Source organism: Pseudorca crassidens, chromosome 7 (assembly GCF_039906515.1).
Source record: "Pseudorca crassidens isolate mPseCra1 chromosome 7, mPseCra1.hap1, whole genome shotgun sequence".
Classification (NCBI taxonomy): Eukaryota; Metazoa; Chordata; class Mammalia; order Artiodactyla; family Delphinidae; genus Pseudorca; species Pseudorca crassidens.
Window position 1 is genome coordinate 43,628,422 of NC_090302.1, and position 22,716 is coordinate 43,651,137.

Here is a 22,716-nt window from a genome sequence, read left to right on the forward strand (position 1 = left end):
TATTACATTCAACTTTTTTTTTTAAAAAAAGGGAAAGTGGCTCAAAGTGCATTGTTTTGAGACTTTCAGGTTTTGAACAAGTTTCCATTCTATACCAAATTTAATGAATAGAAATTTAAGTACATCTCAAAGCTAGATCTCATAAATAAAAAAACTGAGTACGAAGCAACCTAATTTTAAAAGGGTCAGAATTTATAACAGTAGAGTTTACAGAAGTAATATAAAGTAAAAGAAACCTAAGTCACACTCATAAAGAAATACAAATCAGGGACTTCCCTGGTGGTGCAGTGGGTAAGACTCCGTGCTCCCAATGCAGGGGACCCGGGTTTGATACCTGGTCAGGGAACTAGATTCCACACGCCGCAACTAAGATCCTACATGCCCAACTAAAGATCACGCATGCTGCAACGAAGATCAAAGATCTCGCAAGCTGCAACTAAGACCCAGTGCAGCCAAATAAATATTAAAAAAAAAAAAAAAAAAGAAATCAACACGAGGTTAGCGTCTGACGTACAGCATAGTGATTTGATATTTCCATATATTACAAAATGCTCACCATGATAAGTTTAGTTACCATCTGTCACCATACAAAGGTATTATACTACTATTGACTATATTCCCCATGCTGTATATTTCATCCCCATGACTCATTTATTTTGTAACTGAAAGTGTGTACCTCTTAATGTCTCTCACTTATGTGGCTCATTCCCCCACCTCCTCCCCTCTGGCAACCTCCTGTTTGTTCTCTGTATCTATGGTTCTGTTTTGTTATCTTTATTTGTTTTGTTTCTTAGATTTCACATATAAATGAAATCATTTAGTATTTGTTTTTCTCTGACTTACTTCACTTAGCATAATACCCTCTAGGTTCATCCATCTTGTTGCAAATGGTAAGATTTCTTTCTTTTTTATGGCTGAGTAATATTCCATTGTATGTGTATGAGTGTGTGTGTATCATACTTTTCTTTTATTTTGTACCTATATAAGATGATGGATGTTCACTAAACTTATTATGGTAATTGCTCCATGAGGTATGTAATTCAAAATCACTATGCTGTACACCTGACACTTGTACGGTGCTGTTTATCAATTATATCTCAATAAAACTGGAAGAAAAAGAATTTTAACTATTATCCTCCAAAAATGCAAATTAAGGCATCATTATGTTTTCCTCTAGCAGACAGCAAATACTTTAAAGTTTGATGATGCTCAGGGTTGGCTAGAATACGAGAAATAGGTACTTTCATATTCTTTTGTTAAGAGGTCAAAACAGTACAAATCTTTGGAAAATAATTTGGCAATTTTATCAACATTTAAAAAGTAAATATTATTAAACCTATAATATTATTGCTTGGAATCCTATGGATATGTTTTAAACTGTTTCCCAAAATATACAAAGTTATTCACTGAAAAATTATCTATTCCAGAAAAAGACTGGAAACAACCTAAATGTCCTTTAACTGGAGAGTCTCCTTAAATAAACTATAATTCATCCATGTTATACAGCCCTTAAAAACAACAATGCTTTATACTGATATCCAAATACATACAAATTTATCAATAAGTGAAAGGAACAAGGTACAGAAAACTTGTAGAGTATAATTCCTTTGTATAAACAAACATAAGCATATATATGTTTACAGAGAAGTATATGCAAAAGTTTTTTCTCAAAGGGAACCCCCCAAATTGTTCACTGTCATTTTCTTTTCTTTTTCAGGTGAGGACATGGAGGGATGCCGTACATGGACATGGGAGAGGAGAGGCCCAAATTCCTGATACTCACTGGGGTGGAAGAAGACTTCTTGGTCCAGGGGAGCATATTTGATCCCAATCTTAACAGATGAACCAAATTTCAAAGTCTTCCACAGTGCCTGAGGACATGGTTTCTTTTTTTAACCATCTATTTAAAACTTTTAATGTGTACAAATATGTTCACAGCAGGTTTATTCATAATGGCGCCCAAATGGAAACAAGCCAGATGTCCATCAAAGGGAGAACGGATAAAAGGCTGGGTATTCATTCAATGGATACAAAAATACTATGGTATTCATAGTAATTAAAAAAAAGGAGAAACTACTGCTACCTGCATCCACATGCATATATTCCAGAGATATTGTATTGAGCAAAAGGAAGCAAATACAGAAGAGTTCATACGTCTGTATGTTGAAGAACAGGTGAAGACAAAGCTGTAGTGGCTGCCGTTGGAACAGAGGCTACTAAAGTGGGAGGTTACCGACTGGCAAGGGCGTGAGGGAGACCTCAGAGGTGCTAGGCTGGTTTTGGTATACCGATGTGGGTGTGGCTTTACAAATACACACACGTATGCGAAAATTAACCCAGCTGTACTGAAGGTAGGTGTACTTTATTGTACACTGCACTTCAAAGAAATTTTTAGCTCTTTAGTGTGGTCTTTTTCCAGGCAACAAAATTTTAACAGAAAAACTGTGGAGCTCAACGAGGAGCACCTGACGGGTTATATGTTTTCAGTGATTTTTCACTAATCTAAAATAAATATCGCTTGATTCATCAATTCTCCTTGATTTATGTTGTTAATTTAGTAAAAGGGTGTACTAGGACGAATCAAGAATAACAACCCTCAAAGATATCCTCATCCTAACCCCCAGAATCTGCGAATATGTTACCTTCATGGCAAATGACATTGCAGATGTGATTAAATTAAAGGCCTTGGCGTGGAGGATTGTCTCAGATTACCCTGGGTGGGCCTGATGTGCTCAAAGGGCCCTTAAGGAGGGACACAGGGGAAATCAGTCAGAGAGAAGCAGATCTGACGATGCTACTCTGCTGGTTTTGAAGATGGCCGGGAGCCAATGAATGCAGGGAATACAGCCCAGGCAGAAAAGGGAAGGAAACAAATTCTCCTTTAAGACACTGAAGGAAACAGCCCTGTGGACACCTTGACCTTAGCTAAGTGAAACAGATTTCAGAATTCTAGCTTCCAGAACCATAAGGGAATACACTTGTGTTATTTTAAGCCACTAAGTTTGCAGTAATTTGTTACAACAGCAATACAATACAAAGGGGAAGCTAATATAGAGGGGGAAAAAGGTGAGGTGCAAATATTCTTACTCTTTTGAATTCTTTGGTTTGCTCTTCATTGAGAGAGACAGAAAAGCCTTTTGCTGTTGTCACTTTTTATGTCAAAGATGATCTCCATATCAACAGAGGTATTATTCCCTCCTACGAAAAATTTCAGTGAAGGAAAAGCCAATACTAACATACCTTACTTTAAATTAATACTAAGCATTTTTTCCAACTATAAAATTTATACATGATTCTTGCATAAAGTAGGTAAAGAAACCCAAACTGTCCTTTAAGAACTCAAGATCGAAATTGTCTCTGGCTGTTCTGAGCAATGGCTGGCCGAGATTCTCGCGTCATTATCTGGGCTGATAGATCCACGTGGAAACTGGACTACGCACTTTGTTTCCAGCATGTCACTATTCACCGTATTATTTACTAGTCTGTGAACAAGGAAAGGAAAGTAGGATGGCTTCCTCCCTTCCTTGGCTCTCCTGCATTTGGCACGAGGCCAGGTGAGCTGGGAGATCAGTGTTCCCTGGGATTTTATCATGTTCAGCCTGTGTCCCCAGGGCATCCAAGTTCCTCAGTGATTACTGCCCCCTCTCTTGTTTCCCATGCTGGAGACTGAACAGGCTTGAATGTGCTGTGAGGAAAGGTTGGGGGCTAAACGGTTCAAAAGTGAGAATCCTCAATCCCATAGCAGGCAGGCAAAGGCATGTTACTGGCGCCGAGGCTGCGTGCTGTCGAGCAGGTTGACATGCGGCATTTGGTACTGTGGAGTTTTCTCCCTGCTACATTCCTTCTGGGGACCCGGGATGGGGGGTGGGCGCGGGGGGTAAAATCCGTGCTATCTGGCAATCATCAAGATCACCATCAAGGGCTGGGAGTAAAAAGTTCCCAACTCTAAAATGCGGGTACAGAAGCTCTTCCCATAGTGTCTGCATGGAGTTCTGAAACTGGGAAAGAGCTTATAAGGGTGCACTCTGTATGTGTGTGTATATGTGTGTTCATTTGTCACCAGTGAGAGACAAGTTTGTGTTCACAAGCTCCCTAGGTATTTATAGTGACTACTATTTACCCAATGCTAACCTAGGAGCCTGGAAGGAAGCCCTGGGAGGATGGGGTAGCTCTTTTCCTTTCTGTCCAGAATTCCTCCCTTTAAGACATCCACTCCTCTGAACACAGGAGTGGACACAGAGCCCAGGGTGAGCCAATGTGACTGGCCCTAGCCACAGTGACTGGCCCAGGAAGGGCCATGGGACATAAGCCCAACCAATCGGGAGGCTTCTCCAGGATGCTTCTGTAGAAGCTGAAGTAGAGTCTTGCCTTTCTCACGTGTCAGGAGCTGTTTGACTGTGATGTGGAAATGGCCTTACTTGGTTCTCCACCAAGTAAGGAAACGTGAAGGCATAAAGTTCCAGGGAAAACCTTGTGAGCTGCTGAACCCTGATTTGTGTAGAAGTCACAAGCCATCCCTGGGTTCATTCATGCATGAGGCCAGCTCCACCCTTCTTGAGGTTTGGAGCTAGAACTTCATCCTTCACTGTTTGAGTTAATTCACTTTTGTGTTTCTATCCGTTAGAATGAAAAAAGAAACTGACAGACAGAGATTTATGGAAAAACAAGGCATGTGTGCTGCCCTCAGAGAATTCAGGATTCATATGGAAAGACAGGGACAATTACAGAAGAAAATACAAGTTAAAATATACTTAAGCATCACGTTGGACTTACTTCACATGTATCTGTACAGCGAATAATTCTGTCAAGTGTATGAAGAATGTGTTAGAGTGCACAGCTGAATGGTTTAGAACAATGCCCATTATTCAGTTCCCCTTGGGACTCAGAAGTTTCTGGCCCTTGTTTTGAATGATTTCACTTTCTGAAAGATAGTGGAGTAGAGTGGAAAGCACATAGACTACAGAGCCAGATGTAGGAAAAAATCTGGGCTTGCCACTCCCAGGTACCTGATTATGTCAGCTTGGATGTCTTCATCTGGAAATACCACCCTGACTCAAAATGCCTGAAAAAATATAGAAATTTATTTTCTAATCTGACAAGTCCAGGGGTGGGGTAACTTTGAGGTTAGTTAACTCAGAGGCTTACTCATGTCATCACAAACCCTGGTTCTTCAGCTTCTCCACTTTGCTATTTCAGGTCACAAGATGACTGTATTTATTCCAGGCATCATATCCAGGAAACACCAAATCCAGAGATTCTGCCTTTTTCAATGTCCCCTTAGGAATTCTAAATCTTTTTCAGGATATCCAACCCCCAGCATTAGTTAGAACTGAGTCACATGCCAACCCCCAAATTAATCACTTACAAAGGGAACAACTTTACCCCGATTGTCTTAAATTCATCAGGACTTACACTTGGAATGTGGGCTAAGAATGCCTTCCTTTTAAAGCATGGAAGGGTTAGGGGTAAGGGGATGTGCTATATACTCAGCTGGTAGAGCCTTGAGGCTCTACCAGCAAGGAAGAAGGGGAGATGGAAGGTAAGCTGGCAACTAGTAATGTCTGATGGAGTGACACAGGTTTCCTACAAAGCGTCTCTGAGCCTTGGTTTTTCTCACCTATTGAACAGGAGTCAAAATATCTATCATACAGGCTTGTGAGGAATAAATGGAATAGTAACTTGCTTAGCATAAAGTAAGTGTTCAACAAGTATTTATTCACTTTCCCCTTTCCCTTCTCGTTCAGAAACATGTGTTCAACCACATTTTTTTTGAACATTTACTATGCACCTGGCCCTGTACCAGGTATCAGGGACATGGTGGTGAATTAGAAAAACACAATCCCTAATGTGTTTACATTCTGCAGGAGAGACAAATAATACACGATAATTGGCATCGAAAGTAACTGTGATCATGGTAGTGCTGAAAGGAAGTAAAGGGAGATGTCATATTCAAGGAATCTTTTGATCCTGTTTTCAATTTAGGGAGGAAAAAAATGACGATAGTATCTCATTTCTCCTGATCATCAACTATAAAGAGAAATATTGACCATACACTGATCTTTGCTCCTTTAGTATCAGTTGATTTTCCTAAAGTGAAAGATTATTCCAGTTGTGCTTCCTTTCCTATCTTAATTCTGCAGTGGTAACCTAATTTTTGTACACTTCCATCACAAAAAAGATTCTTTTTAATCTCTCTGTTTACTTAAGGTCGATAGAATAAAAATTATTTCCTCAACAGAAGCTCAACCCATGGTAACAGCCACAGTTGCAGCACAAGGCGTAGGCATAGCTTTAAACTTTTTTTTTTTAATTGGGGCAGGACAGTAAACCTAAATGTCTTTAGAAGATTTTATAATTTTTGCACTGTCACAAATAGAAGCACTACCTCACATTCACAAATTATGTAATTCAGAGTTTCCTCAACTTGGCTGTGTATCACAATACCATAGGGAACTTGTTAAAAATATAGATACCATCAATCCTCATTATTCGTGGATTCTGTCTTTGCAAATTCACATACTCACTAAAATGTATTCGTGATCCCGAAAGCATTACTTGTGGCACTTTTACGATCACTCGTCAACATGTACAGAGAGGCGAAAAATCTCAGTCATCCAACATGCACATTCCTAGCTGAGGTGGAAAAAAGGTGAGGCTCTGTTTTCTCCTTTCGGCTTTAACACTGTAAACAAGTGTCCTTTTTGTGGTCTAATAGTGCCATGCTTTTTGCACTTTTGTGCGTTTTTCTTCGCCACCACTTCTCCACCCCCCCAGCCCAGGCCATCCCCCCAGCACTGCTGAAGTGCTATCTAATGTCCCTGAGGTGCCAGAAGGCCGGGATGTGCCTTATAGAGAAAACAAGTTAGAGAAGCTTGGTTCAGGCACAAGTTAACAGTGCTGTTGGCCGCGAGTCCACTGTTAATGAATCAACATCCAGGAAAGGAAGAGAAAATCTGCTGATCTCTGGGCGAGGCCACTCGGGAAAGTGCTAAAGTAACACCTGTAGTGCGTGATGAAGCTATGGAAAAGATGGGAAAGCAGCTAAATTTGGGGATTCATGAGACGATGACAGATTTTTTTTTTAAAAGCAGAGTGGGTAGCATTATTGTGAGTGTGAAAGCCGAAGAAATTTGTGGTCACTTTATCCAGAGTCAAGAAATGCTAAGCCCTGTATAAAATAAATCAGCTACGAGGATATACTGTACAACACAGGAAATGTAGCCAATATTTTATAATTACTATAAATAGAGTATAATCTTTAAATAACGTGAATCACTAAGCTGTATACCTGAAGCTTATATGATAGACTCTACCTCAATTTTTTTAAAAAGATAACTTTTTTTTCCCAGGTCATTAGGCTCTGGTTGTCAACTACTTGATCTCCCTTCACACAAGGGTTGCTTTTACCTCCCATGATTGGCTAGAAAGGTAGTAGTCTGGATGACTCTTTTTTTTAAACACTGGATGATTACTAAGAGAAATCACATCTACTTATTGAGTCACCCTACATCCATCCACCCATCTTCTCATCCATCAGATTTAAGCATCACATGGGCAGAAACCATGAATATTTGGTCCACCAGAGTGAATCTAATACCTTAGTCAGTGATTTTTCACATACAAGACACTCTTCCCAGGCACTGTGATGGGAACTGAATTCTTCCTATAAATCGGTGGTTCTCAAGCAACAGCGATTTTGCCTCCTGGGGGACATTTGGCAATACCTAGAGCCATCTTTGGTTGTCACAACCAGGGAGGGGGACTGCTACTGGCATCTAGTGCATAGGGGCCAGGGATGTTGCTAAACATCCTACAATGCACAGAACAGACTCCACCCCCATAACAAAGAATTCTCTGGCCCAAAATGTCAATCATGCCCAGGTTGAGGCAAACCTGCTTACATGGATGGATATAACAATCACAGTAGGCAATTTCTCACCCTCAGACGCTGCACTCCTGCCATATTCCACTGTTGAAATGACACAGCAGTACCGAATCATGTCACCCCCACACACACAGTCGGCCTACTGTGCAGGAGGTGTGTGGAAAGATCCCTGGGGAAGGCTTTTCTCTCTCCTGTCCCACTGGTTTGTTGTTACTCATCCGAAGCCAAGAAAGCATGTATTTTTTTCTCCCCAAGTTTTTAGACACCTATTTTTCCTATTTGCATTACCCATCCCTATTTCCTTCTTTGCATCTCATACAAAGTACAGTCCAGCTTCATAGGAAACAGGTGTACCCTGACCCCCCTTTGTGAATTTCTATAAAGGGCTTGGGAAAAAATGCATCCCAGGGCCCATGAACATGCACTGCGCCCTCCGCCTCCCTTCTTTTCTCTGGGGAACGAAGGGAAACTTGACCTGCCCAAGACCCCAACTCTGTGACAGCACACGCAGGATTGGTTGGATCTGCTCTCCAGTTTCCTCGGTCACGTGCTCAGCCAGTGAGCAAAGAACACCAGATTCCTAAAAATCGTATTTCCTGAACAAATATTTGTGGGCAGGGACAAAATGACAGAATACTTGAATTCAGGTGCAGCATTTCATTTTCAGTAAGGTTTCATTTCACAGTGAATATAAAGACAAGCCAAATTAAACCAAAGGTGAGATGTTGTGAGTTTTTTCCCCTTCTACTGTTATGGTTTCTATTTGAGAGGAAAAAATATATCTAAAAGAAGATTTTTTTCCTTTAAGAGAGGTTATTCAAGATTAAGCAAATTAGAGACTTCCCCGGTGGTCCAGTGGTTAAGACCCCACACTCCCAATGCAGGAAGCATGGTTTCAATCCCTGGTCAGGGAACTAAGATCTCACAAGCTGCACGGTACGGCCAAAAAAAAAAAAAAAAAAAATTAAGCAAATTAACTGTCTTTGTTCATTTACCACATATTTAGTGAGAACCAACTGTATGTCACACTCTGCGCTAGGCCTGGAAATACAAAAATGAAGGTACACTGTCCCTGCCCCCGAAAAGCAATATCAGCTATTAATTTAACATTTTAATATGCATTTTTATGTTAAAAAATGTAGTCACAGACCGAGAGAAAATATTTGCAATAGACACAACTGATAAAGGATTGTCATCCCAAATATACCAAGAACTCTTAAAAGTCAACAGTAAGAAAATCAACAATCCAATTTTTTAAATGTGCTAAAGACCTGAACAGACACCTCACCAAAGAAGACCTACAGATGGCAAATGAGCGCGTGAAAAGGTGCTCCGCATCATACATCATTACGGGATTGCAAATTTAGAACAATGAAAAATTATTACATACCTTTAAGAACGGCCAAAATCCAGACCACTGATAACACCAAATGCTGGTGAGGATGTGGAGCAACAGGAACTCTCAGTCATTGCTGGTGGGAGTGCAAAAATGGTACAGCCACTTCAGAAAACAGTTTGGAGGTTTCTTGCAAAACTAAACAGTCTTACCATACAATCCAGCAATCACGCTCCTTGGTGTTTACCCAAAGGAACTGAAAACTTATGTCCACAGAAAACCTGAACACTGATGTTTATAGCAGTTTTATTCAGAATTAACCAAAACTTGGAAGCAACCAAGACATCCTTCAGTAGGCGAATGGATAAATCAACTGTGGTACACCAGACAATGGAATATGATTCAATGCTAAAAAGAAAAGTTTATCAAGCTATAAAAAGACATGGAAGAAACTTAAATGCATATGACTAAATGAAAGAAACCAATCTGAAAAGGCTATATCCTGTACGATTCTAACTATAGGATGTTCTGGAAAAGGCAAAACTCTGGAGACAGTAAAAAGATTAGTGGTTGCTAGGGATGGAGGGGAGGGATGAACAGGCAGAGCACAGAGGACTTTTAGAGCAGTGAAACCATTCTGCATGATACTGAAATGGTGGACACATGTCATTATACACTAGTCAAAACCCAAAGAATATACAACACTGAGAGGGAATCCAAATACAAACTATGGATTTGGGGTGATGGTGATATGTCAATGCAGGTTCATTTGTTATAACAAATGAACCACTCTGGTTCGGGAAGTTGATAGTGGGGAAGGATGGGGGCGGGGGCGGGGGATAAAGGGAAACTCTGTCCTTTCCACTCAGTTTTGCTGTAAACCTAAAATTGCTGTAAAAAATAAAGTCTATTTTTTTAAATATATGAAACTACACATACAGTTATATGAGTGAGTTCAATAGTTTATTTTAGATGGTGGCGATAAACTCTGTACAGGGTAATATGGAAGCCAGAGATCACAGTGATCATGTACATAAGCGAGAAGGAAAACAGTGACGGTCAGGAAGGACCTTATCATAGGGGAGATGATGCCTGAGTTGAGTGTTAAGAGGTGAGGACGTTCTGGTCTGAAAGCCTGGAGAAACGTGTTCTAGGAGAGTGCACAGTGTGAAAGGACCTTTTCTGAAGTAACTGCTTTCAAAAACCCAGCTCGATCTCTCTCAAGCAATAAAAGTCAGAATCTACTGGGTCCTATGAGTGAACAAGCCTGGGCTCAGGTTGCTCCAGGGCTCAAAGGGCAGCCCTACGACAAAATCTGCAACTCTCCCTTTCTCCACTTGCTTTCTCAACATTGGTGAACCCTCTTGCTTCCTGTAAGGTGGATGTAGAAACCCCAGCACCCTCTTACTCTCAGTCCATTGTAAGTGTGGACAGAGCACACGGGCTGAAAGTGAGAGAAGAGATGGTTCCTTCAGACCACTGTTTAGCAGATGCTTACTGAGATGACACCAGGGGCAAAGACCCCAGAGGAGTCCTATTCAAGGAGACATGAAATAGCATCATGTGTTCAGAAAATCACATGTGGTCCAAATGGATAGAGCATCATGTGCAAAACAGAAGGTATGGAGAGGTGGGCAGAGGCCAGATCAGGGAGGGCCTCAGGCGCCATTTGAAGAAATCAGGATTTTATCTTTGAGGCAATAGGGAGTCATTGAAAGGGCTATGCAAGGGTGTGAAATTACCAAATTTTCATTTCTGATACATCACTCTGACAGTGCCTCCACTGTCAGAGTGTGTGACTTGGCCAAGTAACTTGCCCGCTCTGAACTGCTTTATTCCTGCATTAGTAGAATGTGAACAACAGTTGTACACGCCATAAGATTACGGTGAGGATTAAACGTGCTAATATTTGTAAAATGCTTAGGACAGCGTTTGGCACATAGAGTTAAGTATTTGCTGCTACTGTTATTGCTGTTGTTGTCGTTGCTGTTATCAGAAGAGTGAGAGACCTGAGGGAAGGAGGTGAGAAGCAAATTCATCTGAACCCACATGGTCTTCATCCACACCACTTTACTATTTCAGAAAACTCTTGCCCTGGAAGGTAAAAGTTGCAAATAACTTCATTTTTCACTCCAGGAACATTGTCTAAGGCCCAAGAATGTTGCAATAAGTAAAAAGCATCAAATGTCAGTTTATACCCCAGGACTGTTTGAACCCTTTGCCTCAAAATCCTCACCTTTGCTGTTTCCTCCAATCCTACACCATTTTATACTGTCATTATCCAAGATCCCACACTATCACACCCAACTCAAGCAGAATTGAAAACCTCAGCAATAGCCCGACTTGACCCTCCTCCCTCTGAGATGCTATCAGGAGCCCGGAGATGGAGCTCTCCATCGCTGCCGTCAGCAGTAGACTCTGCTCTTACGACCAGATTGTTTTGGTGACATTTTCAGGAAGCCAGCCTGTGGCTTGGCAAGTGGCAATGTTCCAAGTGAGAGAGGAGGGACTAAACAGGGCTTGATGACAAGAGAGGAGGGTATGAGTAGAAGCACCGTTAAGAAGAGAGACCTTAGGGACTGGCTGTGGGGAGAGAGGACACTCCGGCATGAACACTAGAGTAACCGGGTAGGACGTGGAAGGGTTTTCCAAAGTAGAACCTGCAGAGTTAGGTGGGTGTCATTTGGTGGAACTGGAACCAGCTTTGTCTGCCTTATTCTGATTTCTATCCATCCACAAGCCCTGCCTACAAAGAGCCCCTCAGAAGTGGGAAGGCCTGGATGCAGTCTGGGTGAGGCTTTCCAGGTTCCGTAAGTGGATACCTTCTCCAAGCCTTGCTTATCATTCTCTCCTTAGTGAGGAACTCTGCCTGTATGTGGCTGGGCCTACTTGTGGGCCCCCTGTTCTTTCTTGTGCTTGCCTACAGGTCAATTTCTGAATTGCTAGTGGCCAGAAAGCATAAAATCCACTGTCAAAAGCACTGACGTAGATTTTCCTGAAGATCTGGGGGGAAAGACAAAGGAAGGGAGACCAACTCCTCCTGGCGTTGGCACTCGAGGTCCAGCGTCCCAGGAACCTCCTCCTCGGGGCTGGGCAGATCAGGATGGTGGGTCACCTGACGTCAAGGAGAAGGTTAAGACTCCCTTCGCAATCTCCCCTTGCCCTCAAATTCTCCTCCATAGACTGCAGGCCCACCCACCGCCCTGCCCCAAACAGTCCTTTCTGGTCTTTCCAGCTGGTATCTCCTCCCCTCACATTCCTTAGCAAAACCCATCCATTTGCATAATTCCCTCAGCAACACAAAAAGCAAGCAAATAGGGCTCAGTCAAAGAAAAATTACCTCACATTTCCAGGGCCGCCCTTCTTTGTATGTGTGAAAGTATATTTATTACATTAGTTAGAGAAACAATGCTTGACTACAGGAAAGTAGTACTCAAAGGGAGACTTGTCCCTGGAAATCGGAGGTTGGCACTTGTCATATATTTTATGCCCAAACATTTCCCTGTCAAACCTCCTATGCTTTCAAGTATTTTAAGACTGATGTTGAAACTATTCCCCTTTGTGGCTTCCAGACTCCTCTCTCCTGCACTTAAGACTATTATGGCTAAGGATTTCTGGCCATCTCTCCTTTTCAGTGGCCCTCATCAAATTGATGTTCACCACACTTCCAAGTTTTTATCTCCTCTCCCTCCACACACTCTTTTGGGGAAGATTTCAGCAAGACGCAAGGGTTCGTTCTTTTTGTTTCCACCCTTTTTATTTCTCAATACATCTGCTTATTTTTAAAAAAGTGCTACACTCAGAGCAGAGCAGGGTCTGGGGAAAGAGATGGGATGGTTGAAATGGTAGAAAGGAGGTGAACAGATGAGAAGAAAACTTGTCTTTTATTTAATATGTGCCATTTGTTACAGATTCATGTACTTCTTTGCCCCCTTTGTAAATTGGGCCAATAGTAGCCTCTGCTCCTAAGGTTGTTGTGAAGTGAGAGGTGATAAGTGCGAAGTGCTTAGAACATGCAGAAAGGAAACACTCAACAAATATTAGCTGTTGTCATTATTCCCTCAATGAGCTTTAAGGAACATATTTGGAGGGGCATTTTTCTTTGGAAAGAGAGGTAGGGAAAGCTTCCCGGAGAGAAAACATGTCTCCTTTGAATTAAGTTAAACGAAGGAACTCTGATTGGGCCAGGAATAGTTTACTAATAAGTCTGACAAAGAAAGTAAATTATAAATATCCTGTAAGTCATGTTTAAGCTAATGATTAGCTCTATAGAAGTAAATCCTTTCCAAAACAAAAAATATTTTTATTTATTTTTTTAAAGAAAGCATTGGTTTCACAACTTCCCTGGTGGCGCAGTGGTTAAGACTCCGCTGTCCAATGCAGGGGGGTGCCTGGGTTCAACCTCTGGTCAGGGAACTAGATCCCACATGCGTGCCACAACTAAGAGGTCACATGCCTCAACTAAGACACGGCGCAACCAAATAAATAAATAGATATTTTTCAAAAAGAAAGCATCGGTTTCTGTTTCTTAGCTCATCTTGAAGGTAGTGAAGCCTTCCCATGGAATGCATAAAACTCTTGAGTTAAACAAGATCCTCCTCCTGCACCAGGATTGCTCATCCAAGTGACTCCGCGCCACCCATCTGAATAGCTTCCTGTCCTCTTGCTGAAGAACATCTGTTCTGTACTGGCACGCAGCTGAAAGAACCAGACCATCCTCACCTAGTTAGCAATTAACACTTATCTGGGATCAGAAAATGAAGTTCCATCTGTAGATTCTAAGGAGCTACAAGCCAAATAGCTGTCGATCTGAGCACCCTAGGATCTTGAAGCCGGGTTGACAGTGACCTTTAGGATTGGTTCAGTGATTCTTCTGGCTAGTGCTGCAAAAAGTTCTCTCCAGCCACGGTATACAACTAGGGTATCTTAGAGGGTTACCCAGAGTATAAGGCCTCGGGACACACTGCAAAGCACCAAAGCTTAAATCTAAAAACATTTCTGTGGGTAAAAGAGGAGTGCTCCAGGAAAGCAGGGCTCCTTCCCGCTACAACCCACCAAGTGAAGACTAGGGGTAAGGAGTCTCAGTAATACTCCCTAAGGCAAACCATATGTGGAAAATGCTCCAAATAAATATTTGGCAAGCAGCATTTTTTTTTTTTTTTTTTTGCGGTACGCGGGCCTCTCACCGTTGTGGCCTCTCCCGTTGCGGAGCACAGGCTCCGGATGAGCAGGCTCAGCGGCCACGGCTCACGGGCCCAGCCGCTCTGCGGCATGTGGGATCCTCCCAGACCAGGGCACGAACCCGTGTCCGCTGCATCGGCAGGCGGACTCCCAACCACTGCGCCACCAGGGAAGCCTGCAAGCAGCAATGTTATAGAGCTGGAAGGAATAGTTCTCAAAATACCAAGATGTGATATTTCAGGGAAATTCTGAATGCTCCTTTCTGTTCAGTAGCATTTTTTTAAACATAATTGAGAGCACATTATATATTCTGTTCCAGTCTGTTTACTTCATTTAACCTACAGTGATTTTCCATGGCATTAGGCATACTATAGGAATAGTCTGTAATACCCCATCATATATTTTTTAAAGTACATAGTTATTCCTCTATTACTGGAGATTTATGTATTTTTACATTTCACCACAAATAAGCTGACAAACACTGGGTTTAAATGTGGATTCAAATCTCTGGTTATTACCCTAGGGTATTTTCCAAGAAGTGAATTATTGATCAAAGAATTTGAGTGTTTTTAAAGACTCTACCTGATAGGTTTTAACACTCCTCCCTGCAGTATGAGCATGCATTCCTCAACAGTCACGTTTTAAAAAAATAAAAATAAAAAATAAATAAATAAAACACCCTAATTTGGTGTGTAAACATTTGAATTTGGATTCTTTTTATTGAATTCAATTTTTCATATTAGCCATTTGTATTCTCCTTATTTCACTTTCTGTGAATTATTACATCTTTTGTTCATTTTACTCTCGGCATCTTAATGCTTTTAAAAAATATATTAGTATAAGGGGGTTGAGAGGCAATAGAGAGTAACCACTAGAGAGTACAGAGTTTCTTTTGGGAGTGATGGAAATCTTCTAAAACTGACTGTGATGTTATACTAAAAACCACTGAATTGTACATTTTAGATGGGTGAATTGTATGGTATATGAATTATATCTCAAAAAGCTGTTTTTAAAAAAATAACTTCCTTTTTTCCCTCTTTCAAAATCTGTTGGCAAATTTTCCAATTCTGATTGCCTTTTGCTTTCTCATATTCAGGAAATACACACTTTTAGTTAAATCTATTATCTGTTCCTTAATGCATCCTCCCATTGCTTTTATTTAGAAAATTCCATCCCTTGCAAAGATAGTCACTGACATGTTCTTTCAGTTTATTTTCATTCTTACTCCATTTGGATTTTGCTGCACGTTACAAAGCGATAATTTAATGTTCTCCAAACAGGTACTTATTGGAACTTTTACCAACCCCCTTCCTCACTATGTTCTGATAGTTGCTTTGCAATGTTTTATATATACTAGCATCTATTTCTGGGCTATTACTGTTATCACTCTGAGAGTTCAAATATAAACTTACAGTACTCTTAACATTTTTTACCTTTAAAGTATGGCTTCATGGGCTTCCCTGGTGGCGCAGTGGTTGAGAGTCCGCCTGCCAATGCAGGGGACACGGGTTCGTTCCCAGGTCCAGGAGGATCCCACATGCCGCGGAGCAGCTGGGCCTGTGAGCCATGGCCGCTGAGCCTGCGCATTCGGAGCCTGTGCTCCGCAACGGGAGACGCCACAACAGTGAGAGGCCCGCGTACCGCAAAAAAAAAATATATATATATATGGCTTCGTATGTAGTATTACATGACTTCATTAATCTCTTTCAAAGCATTCTTCGCTATTCTTGCACATTTTTTCTTTCCGATGAAATTTAGAATAATTTTATCGACCCTTTGAGATTATGACTGGGCTTATATTTGACTGATGGATTGATCTGGGAAGAAGGGAGATATTAAAAATATTTATCAGATAGGAGCGCCATGTTTTGTTTTGAATCTATAGAAGTATTTTATTCATACAGGTCCCACACATATCTTAAGTTTGTCTACACATTTTACAGAGCTTATTGCCGTGATGAAAGGTAACCTATCCCCATTATATCTTAAAACAATTTTTTTGTTTGAATATGGAAAACTAATTTTTGGATGAGTGGCAGTATTTGCTAAAGTCTTATTAATTTCAAGACAAGATTCCTGGGCTTTCAACTTGGACAATCCCATCACCTGCACTAATGAAAAGTCTTTTCTTTCCCAATAGTTACAACTCAGTTCTAGTTCGGGTTTTATTACACTGAAAAATAGTAAATCAATATTCTGATGACAAGCCCTGAAAACTTTAAGCACATATTAAAAATTAAATCCTTGACAAGGAGGGTTATAAAGGATACATAAAGCTCTCAAGCTTTTGAGAAAGACCTGAGGTTAATCAATTTTGCCACTTTGTAGAGTCTGTTTCATCGAAAATGCAGCTACAGAACATGCAGAGGGGTTTCCTAGACCAGCTGAGGAGACAGCTGGAGCAGACACTCAATGCTCTGGGGAGGGAGCGTCCCTTTTCCCTCAGGTGTGCCCTCCACATTCATACCACAAGTCATGGATCCTGTATTTGTGGCCATTGCTCTTCTGCAGACATAAGCTGAAGCCAGTAATGCCCAGAAAGCAATACTAACTAGCTGTTAAATTGCATTCTTCTAAAGTCCCCAGTCTAGCTCTTTTTGCATAACCCGTGTTACACTTTCTGCCATTGCCAAACCCTCTCTCTCAGACATTTCTGCCTAAAGAATTAACCTTTATGTTTTGAATCACTACTCACACAAAACACCTGCTAGTTACAAACTATCAAATCCAAATACTAAATTTAATATTGGGGTGCTGGTAGCTAACAAAATAACTTGTGGAGACAAGGCATTGGTTTCTGAATAGCTGATTTTAATGGTCATATGACTAGTTCCAAACGCATCCAGTCATGCCCGTATTCAAAAGAGTAAATCTTAAGATAACCACACTTGCCATGAAAGTGTTGCATTTACTTATTCATGTTCACCATAATGAGAAATGATTTTTATTTTTCTAAACCAACTGAAAAAGTCCAGGTCAACTGACTCTACAGATGAAATGAAGTAAAACATGGCTTCCTCCTCCCCCAAATGACTGCAAAAGAAAATCCACTTCTGTTCTTTAAGTGAATTGTGCTTGATGAATGACACAAATACATGTTTAGAGACAATAGTGTTTCACATTTTCAAGGCTGTTTACCATGGTCTGGGAAGAGCCTAGGTAATTGCCTATAAAGAAAGAACCATTTTTGTTAACTCTTGTCCTTATTAAGTAATATGTGAATCTTGATCAGTACTTCATTAACTAGAACGCTTCCATTAAAAAATTGCAGTTTATGTATATTTAAGGATTTATTTGGGAATACAATTTCTAATAATTCCCTATAAAAGACCTTAAATGACAGTAAAAAGAAAGTAGTATTTAATAACTGACATACAGGAAGCAATTTAAATAATTTATCTTTCCCAAAGAACTTACAACATTTTTGCTCCTCCTGAATGTAGTAAGGGTTTCCTTTTGAAACCATCTTCTTGATTCTTCCAATTCCTTGTTCCACTACCATGAATTTCATTTGTTTTAAGTTAGGTTGGATAGTATAAAATTGAGTCCTAATGGCTATATAATCCCTGTAAAGCTATTAGCAATAGGGTAATAGTCAGACACATTTCAGCAAGAGCCACTCTAGAGAGATGACGTACCACAGCTATATAAAAGATGGTGGGGGGCTTCCCTAGTGGCACAGTGCTTGAGAGTCCGCCTGCCGATGCAGGGGACATGGGTTCGTGCCCCGGTCCGGGAAGATTCCACATGCCGCGGAGCGGCTGGGCCCGTGAGCCATGGACGCTGAGCCTGCGCGTCCGGAGCCTGTGCTCCGCAACGGGAGAGGCCACAACAGTGAGAGGCCCGCGTACCGCAAAAAAAAAAAAAAAAAAAAAGATGGTGGGTCCACAGTTTTAGTGTGGGACTTGTGGAAATGGATTCTAAAGTCATATTTTTACATATATGGTGGAGAAAAAAAAACCCTCAAAGCTGCCAATTTAAATGTCAATAAGATTCAGTCATGCTACAGTAAGAGCACTGCGATATTTGTGATTTTTTTTTAATTTTCAATTTTGCCAAATTCAAAAATCCATAAAACTGAGCAAATGAGCATGATGCTAACAACCAGTGACTCCAGGTGAAAGTTCTATAATGTTCACTGTACTATTACTTTTAACTTTCCTGTAAATTTGCAAATATTCAAAATAAAAAAATGACAAATGTCTATAGGATTCAAGATACAATGAATGAAGTTAAAGAAACACAAGACACAGACACAAAGTATGTCACTGAAAATCACTGGTTTTAGAGTAAAAAAAAAAAAAAAAAAAAAAAAAAAAACGGCCCAACTTACAGGTAAAATCTTTCTTCTAAAAGAGAGCATGGGAGGGACATGTGACGTGCATTCAAAGAACAAATTGGTTTAGAAGCCAACAGAGACAGAACGCCATGCATATAATGTCCTCACCGACATCACCTCTTGAATTTTCAAAGTGGGTATGTTTTTCTTGATTCAACACTGGCTGCCCTGTCAAATCATGCAAATCCACTGACATGCACATTTACAAATGATTAAGTTTCCAAAAGTGTGAAACTTTCATTCAGGAGAGTCAGTATAACAAACCACTCTATAAAATAAAAACGTTTCCTAACTCTGAGGAATAAAATGTTTTATCAGTTGAACGCCTGAAAACTGTCTGATATTATGTATTTCCCATATACTATTTAAGTTGTCTAAGTTTTAAAGTGCATGGATTTGATTCTTGTTTGAAGTCTCAGCTAAATGATAAAGCTTCTCATTTCCTATTAGATCGATGGCTGAATGGTATCAGCTTAGCAAAAGAGCAAGTTGGTTTTTTTTTTTAATCTTCATTTACTTTGAGATTTGAGACAGCACAATAGCAACCGCAAATCGGTCTTTTAGTGAAAAATAGAGTAAAAACCATATGCTGAGAATAATATCAATACTGAGACAATCCGCCCCAAACCTAATGTTCCCTTTAGGATACCCAGGCCTTCAAGCATGCCAGGTGGTACAACAGCACACCTTTCCTCTCCTCATAGGTTCCGAGAGAGAAGGGAACTTAAAATGCAAGAGCTAACGAATAATGAACGGGCAGGTAACATGAAGAAGCAAGACGACGGGAAGCCAGTTCCTTTCAAAAGGCGACAGAGGTGACAGTCGGATGCAAGAGCCTGGAGGATGGACACAAGCAGACCCAAAGAGCAACAGGCTTAATTTCTGGGGATAGTACCGACTGCTGCATCATAGGCCTCAGAGATTATCGACATATGACTCCTCCTCCCCTCTGCCATACTTACACTTCACCCTTTCTGTCTTAGCTCTCCACACCAATGACTGCCAATCGGATCACAAAGGAGAACTGAGGCTGTAATATGGGACACTAGGAATATGGGGCACTATGAAAACAAGTTTATGTACAGCTTGATAGCAGGGTCTAGGGAGACTGGAGGAGGAGAAGCAAGACATATTTGAAAAAAATTGAGTATTACTCTGTAGACACTATAATAATCAAAGCTACCTTAACTTTGTAAATAACCTAAGATGATTCATAGAATCAACTATAAGGTCTTTTTTTTGGTGGGGGTTAAAAACATATGTACATTGTTAAAAGCATAAATGGGAAATATTCACATTCATTCAAGCCCGTTTTTCCAAGTTCCCTGAGACGGCATATAGAGATACACAACACAATGCAATGTTACAGCAGAAAGTCAATCATTTACAAAGATCATTTAGAATAAAGTCAAATTTCTCTTTCAACAAATGTGGTCTACAAGATAAATTACATCCTGATTGTTGGCTGTTGCTATAAATCTATTCAAATCAGGAAAAACCATCATATTTAAAGCTCTCCAAGTAATTTTGGCACAGGTCAAACCTTCGGGTTTTGTTCAGTCCCTGAGTTCTTTTAACAGGATAACTTCCGTTCAACCTCTTCCCCAGCCACCCGGCCCACTCCCCCGCACAACGCCCTGCAACCTGCCCTACACTCTCACTAACTCTAAGTCAAGCCCGAAGGCTACAACCTCTCTAACCGACCTGCTCTGCAGAAACCATAGAGCTTCTCTGGCTTGAAGAGTTATAGGTGGAAGAATCAAATGGGGTACATCTCATGCCTCCTGATTATTTCTAAAACTGCCTCCAAGGGTCAGTGTTTTAATGTCTCCAGGGCCTTATGCCTCAGATGCTCATCCAAACACTGGATGGCAAAGAGGTCGATGTCCGTGTCGAACTTGTTGGCGAACAAGTGGTGCACGCGCAACATCCAGTTCAAGTCACCCGCTCCGAAAACGCACACGGAGCGCACGTGGACGCCGCTGCACGGCGGGTAGGGGGCGCCCTTGGAAATGTCACCTTCAAAGTACTGCCACTTGACAAACCTGGCAATTGCTTGCATGTCGGACATATCGTACTTATGGCTTAAGGACAGTGACCCTGGGACTTCGGGGATCCTCTGAATAGTGGCCCAGAGATACTCGTCCGGGCTGTATGTGTCTTTTGCCCACTCCATAAACTTTTGTATTTTTTCATTCTCGAGCACATACTCCACATACCTCCTACTGACCACAAAATAGGCACTGCCTGAAAACAGAGGTGTTTCAAGAGGAGGATGTATTTTGTCGGTCCCCATGTTTGTCAACTTTCCATTCACGACTGCATAATGCTTTTTCCACCTTTCTTTTTTATTGGATGGCATTCTCTCCGTTTCTAGGTTATTCTCGCCCATTAACGACTTGAGCTTCCTGACAATTTCCAGGTTGGTTTTAATAGGAAAATCCATACCGCAGAGATTTATCAAGTACTTCCAGTCTGCGTTCATTCGGTAGAGGTCCTGCATGCAGTTGAGGTCAGCCTGGACCCGGCTCCAAGATGCATACACAACGCTCTCCAGCTGACTGGCCACAAAGACATTACTGAAACAGGATGCAATGCCAATCACCGCGGCCAAAAAGGATTCCTCTGATTTTGTATCCACGTGAATGCAATAGAAATTCTGAGGCATATAAATGGCCCTCAGGAGCCTGTCAAGCATTTCAATTTTGTGATGAACCACTACAGAATATGCTATTGGAAACTCTGCCTCTTCCTTACTAAGGGGTTCAACAATATATTTGCGCCTCTTGATGAAAGAAGCACAATCACTGGTCATGTTTATGTAGTCATAGTTTGTCCATCGAGGGCGATTTCTAAATTTCACTGTTAGGATCTCAAGCTTTACCTTTTGGATTTCATCTACGTCACCCTGTAGAACTTTGGTACAATTAATATTACTACTAGGATTCTCTTCAAGCAGCTCCAAATGTCCAACGTTTACAAATTCAGGCTTTTGATGAATTCTTAAAACAGAGAAGGTGACCAGGGAAAAAACAAGAAGGAAGACGTAGTATTTAGTGGGATAAGAAAAAAGTTTCCTCCTCCGCAACTTCCTCAGCATTTCAACAACAATTGGGGACTTGGCTTTATTAAGGACAGTCTTCCAGGCTTCAAGCAGTAATGATTTCCCCTCTGTGGTGGCCTGGAGATTTGTCAGTTTGCATATATCAGAAATGCAAAGGCATCTTGAAATGGAGGGCAGCACTAAAAGAAAAATAGAAAGGATACATACATATATATATATATATTTTAAAAATACAGTGTTTCATGACATCTTCTCAGGTTCAAAAACTGTTCTCTTTGCTATGAGGTCAGATGTTTAAGACAAAAACAAAGTGGGTCCATCAGAGGAAAGGAAGTAGTGTTATAGGATACCCATCATCTCCAGTATCAATGCCAGATTGTCTTTTTTAAAAAGCTGAGTACAAGGATATGCTAGAATATCCTACAATCAACATTTTACCTCTCAGGTATATTGAGGTGCAAAACACAGTTGAAGACCTAGGCTATAGTTATTGAATTCTCCATAGTTGGTGAGTTTTTGATCCTGTGCCAGTGCTAATTAGCACCCCTTGCCTTGAAATCATTCCTAATCTGGGTTCCTCCTGACACATCCATTAATGTCCATCAGTTGGTGTCAGCAGCCCCAAGTATTTGAAGAGATCAGATCCACTCTGCTCTTTACCAGCTTAGGAGTGGGAGTACACTTAAGGAGACACTCAGAAATGGCTGTGGCTTCTAAGAATCTTTGAAGGAAAAGCGGGTCAACTGGATTTTCAAACTGGAACAGAAAGGCTCAGGTGAAACCAGGTCAGATTTGGAACTGTTTTGGGTTGACCTCACTTTGTTCAGTTCCATACCAGGCACCACAGGAAGAGAAGACATACATAATCCAAAATAGAGAAACAGCCTAGCTGAAAAACAACACTTGTATGC

General features: G+C 40.9%; 1 protein-coding gene and 1 long non-coding RNA gene across 3 annotated transcripts in view; both read right to left on the minus strand.

The window, feature by feature from the left end:
* The window catches only part of LOC137227751 (uncharacterized), a 134,162-nt gene extending 118,170 nt beyond the window's left edge, over nucleotides 1–15,992 (minus strand). Inside the window, exons 1-2 of the long non-coding RNA XR_010944992.1 lie at nucleotides 15,836–15,992; nucleotides 9,276–9,357 (exon numbers count right to left, since the gene is read on the minus strand). This is a non-coding gene — a long non-coding RNA (uncharacterized lncRNA). The remainder of the gene's footprint in view (nucleotides 1–9,275; nucleotides 9,358–15,835) is intronic.
* A 739-nt stretch (nucleotides 15,993–16,731) lies between these two features.
* GCNT1 (glucosaminyl (N-acetyl) transferase 1) overlaps nucleotides 16,732–22,716 on the minus strand; it is a 63,465-nt gene continuing 57,480 nt past the window's right edge. For both annotated transcript variants that reach the window (XM_067744131.1, XM_067744132.1), the window contains one exon: nucleotides 16,732–21,984. In XM_067744131.1, the coding sequence (XP_067600232.1) occupies nucleotides 20,555–21,984 (1,430 nt within the window). In that variant the 3' untranslated portion in view covers nucleotides 16,732–20,554. The remainder of the gene's footprint in view (nucleotides 21,985–22,716) is intronic.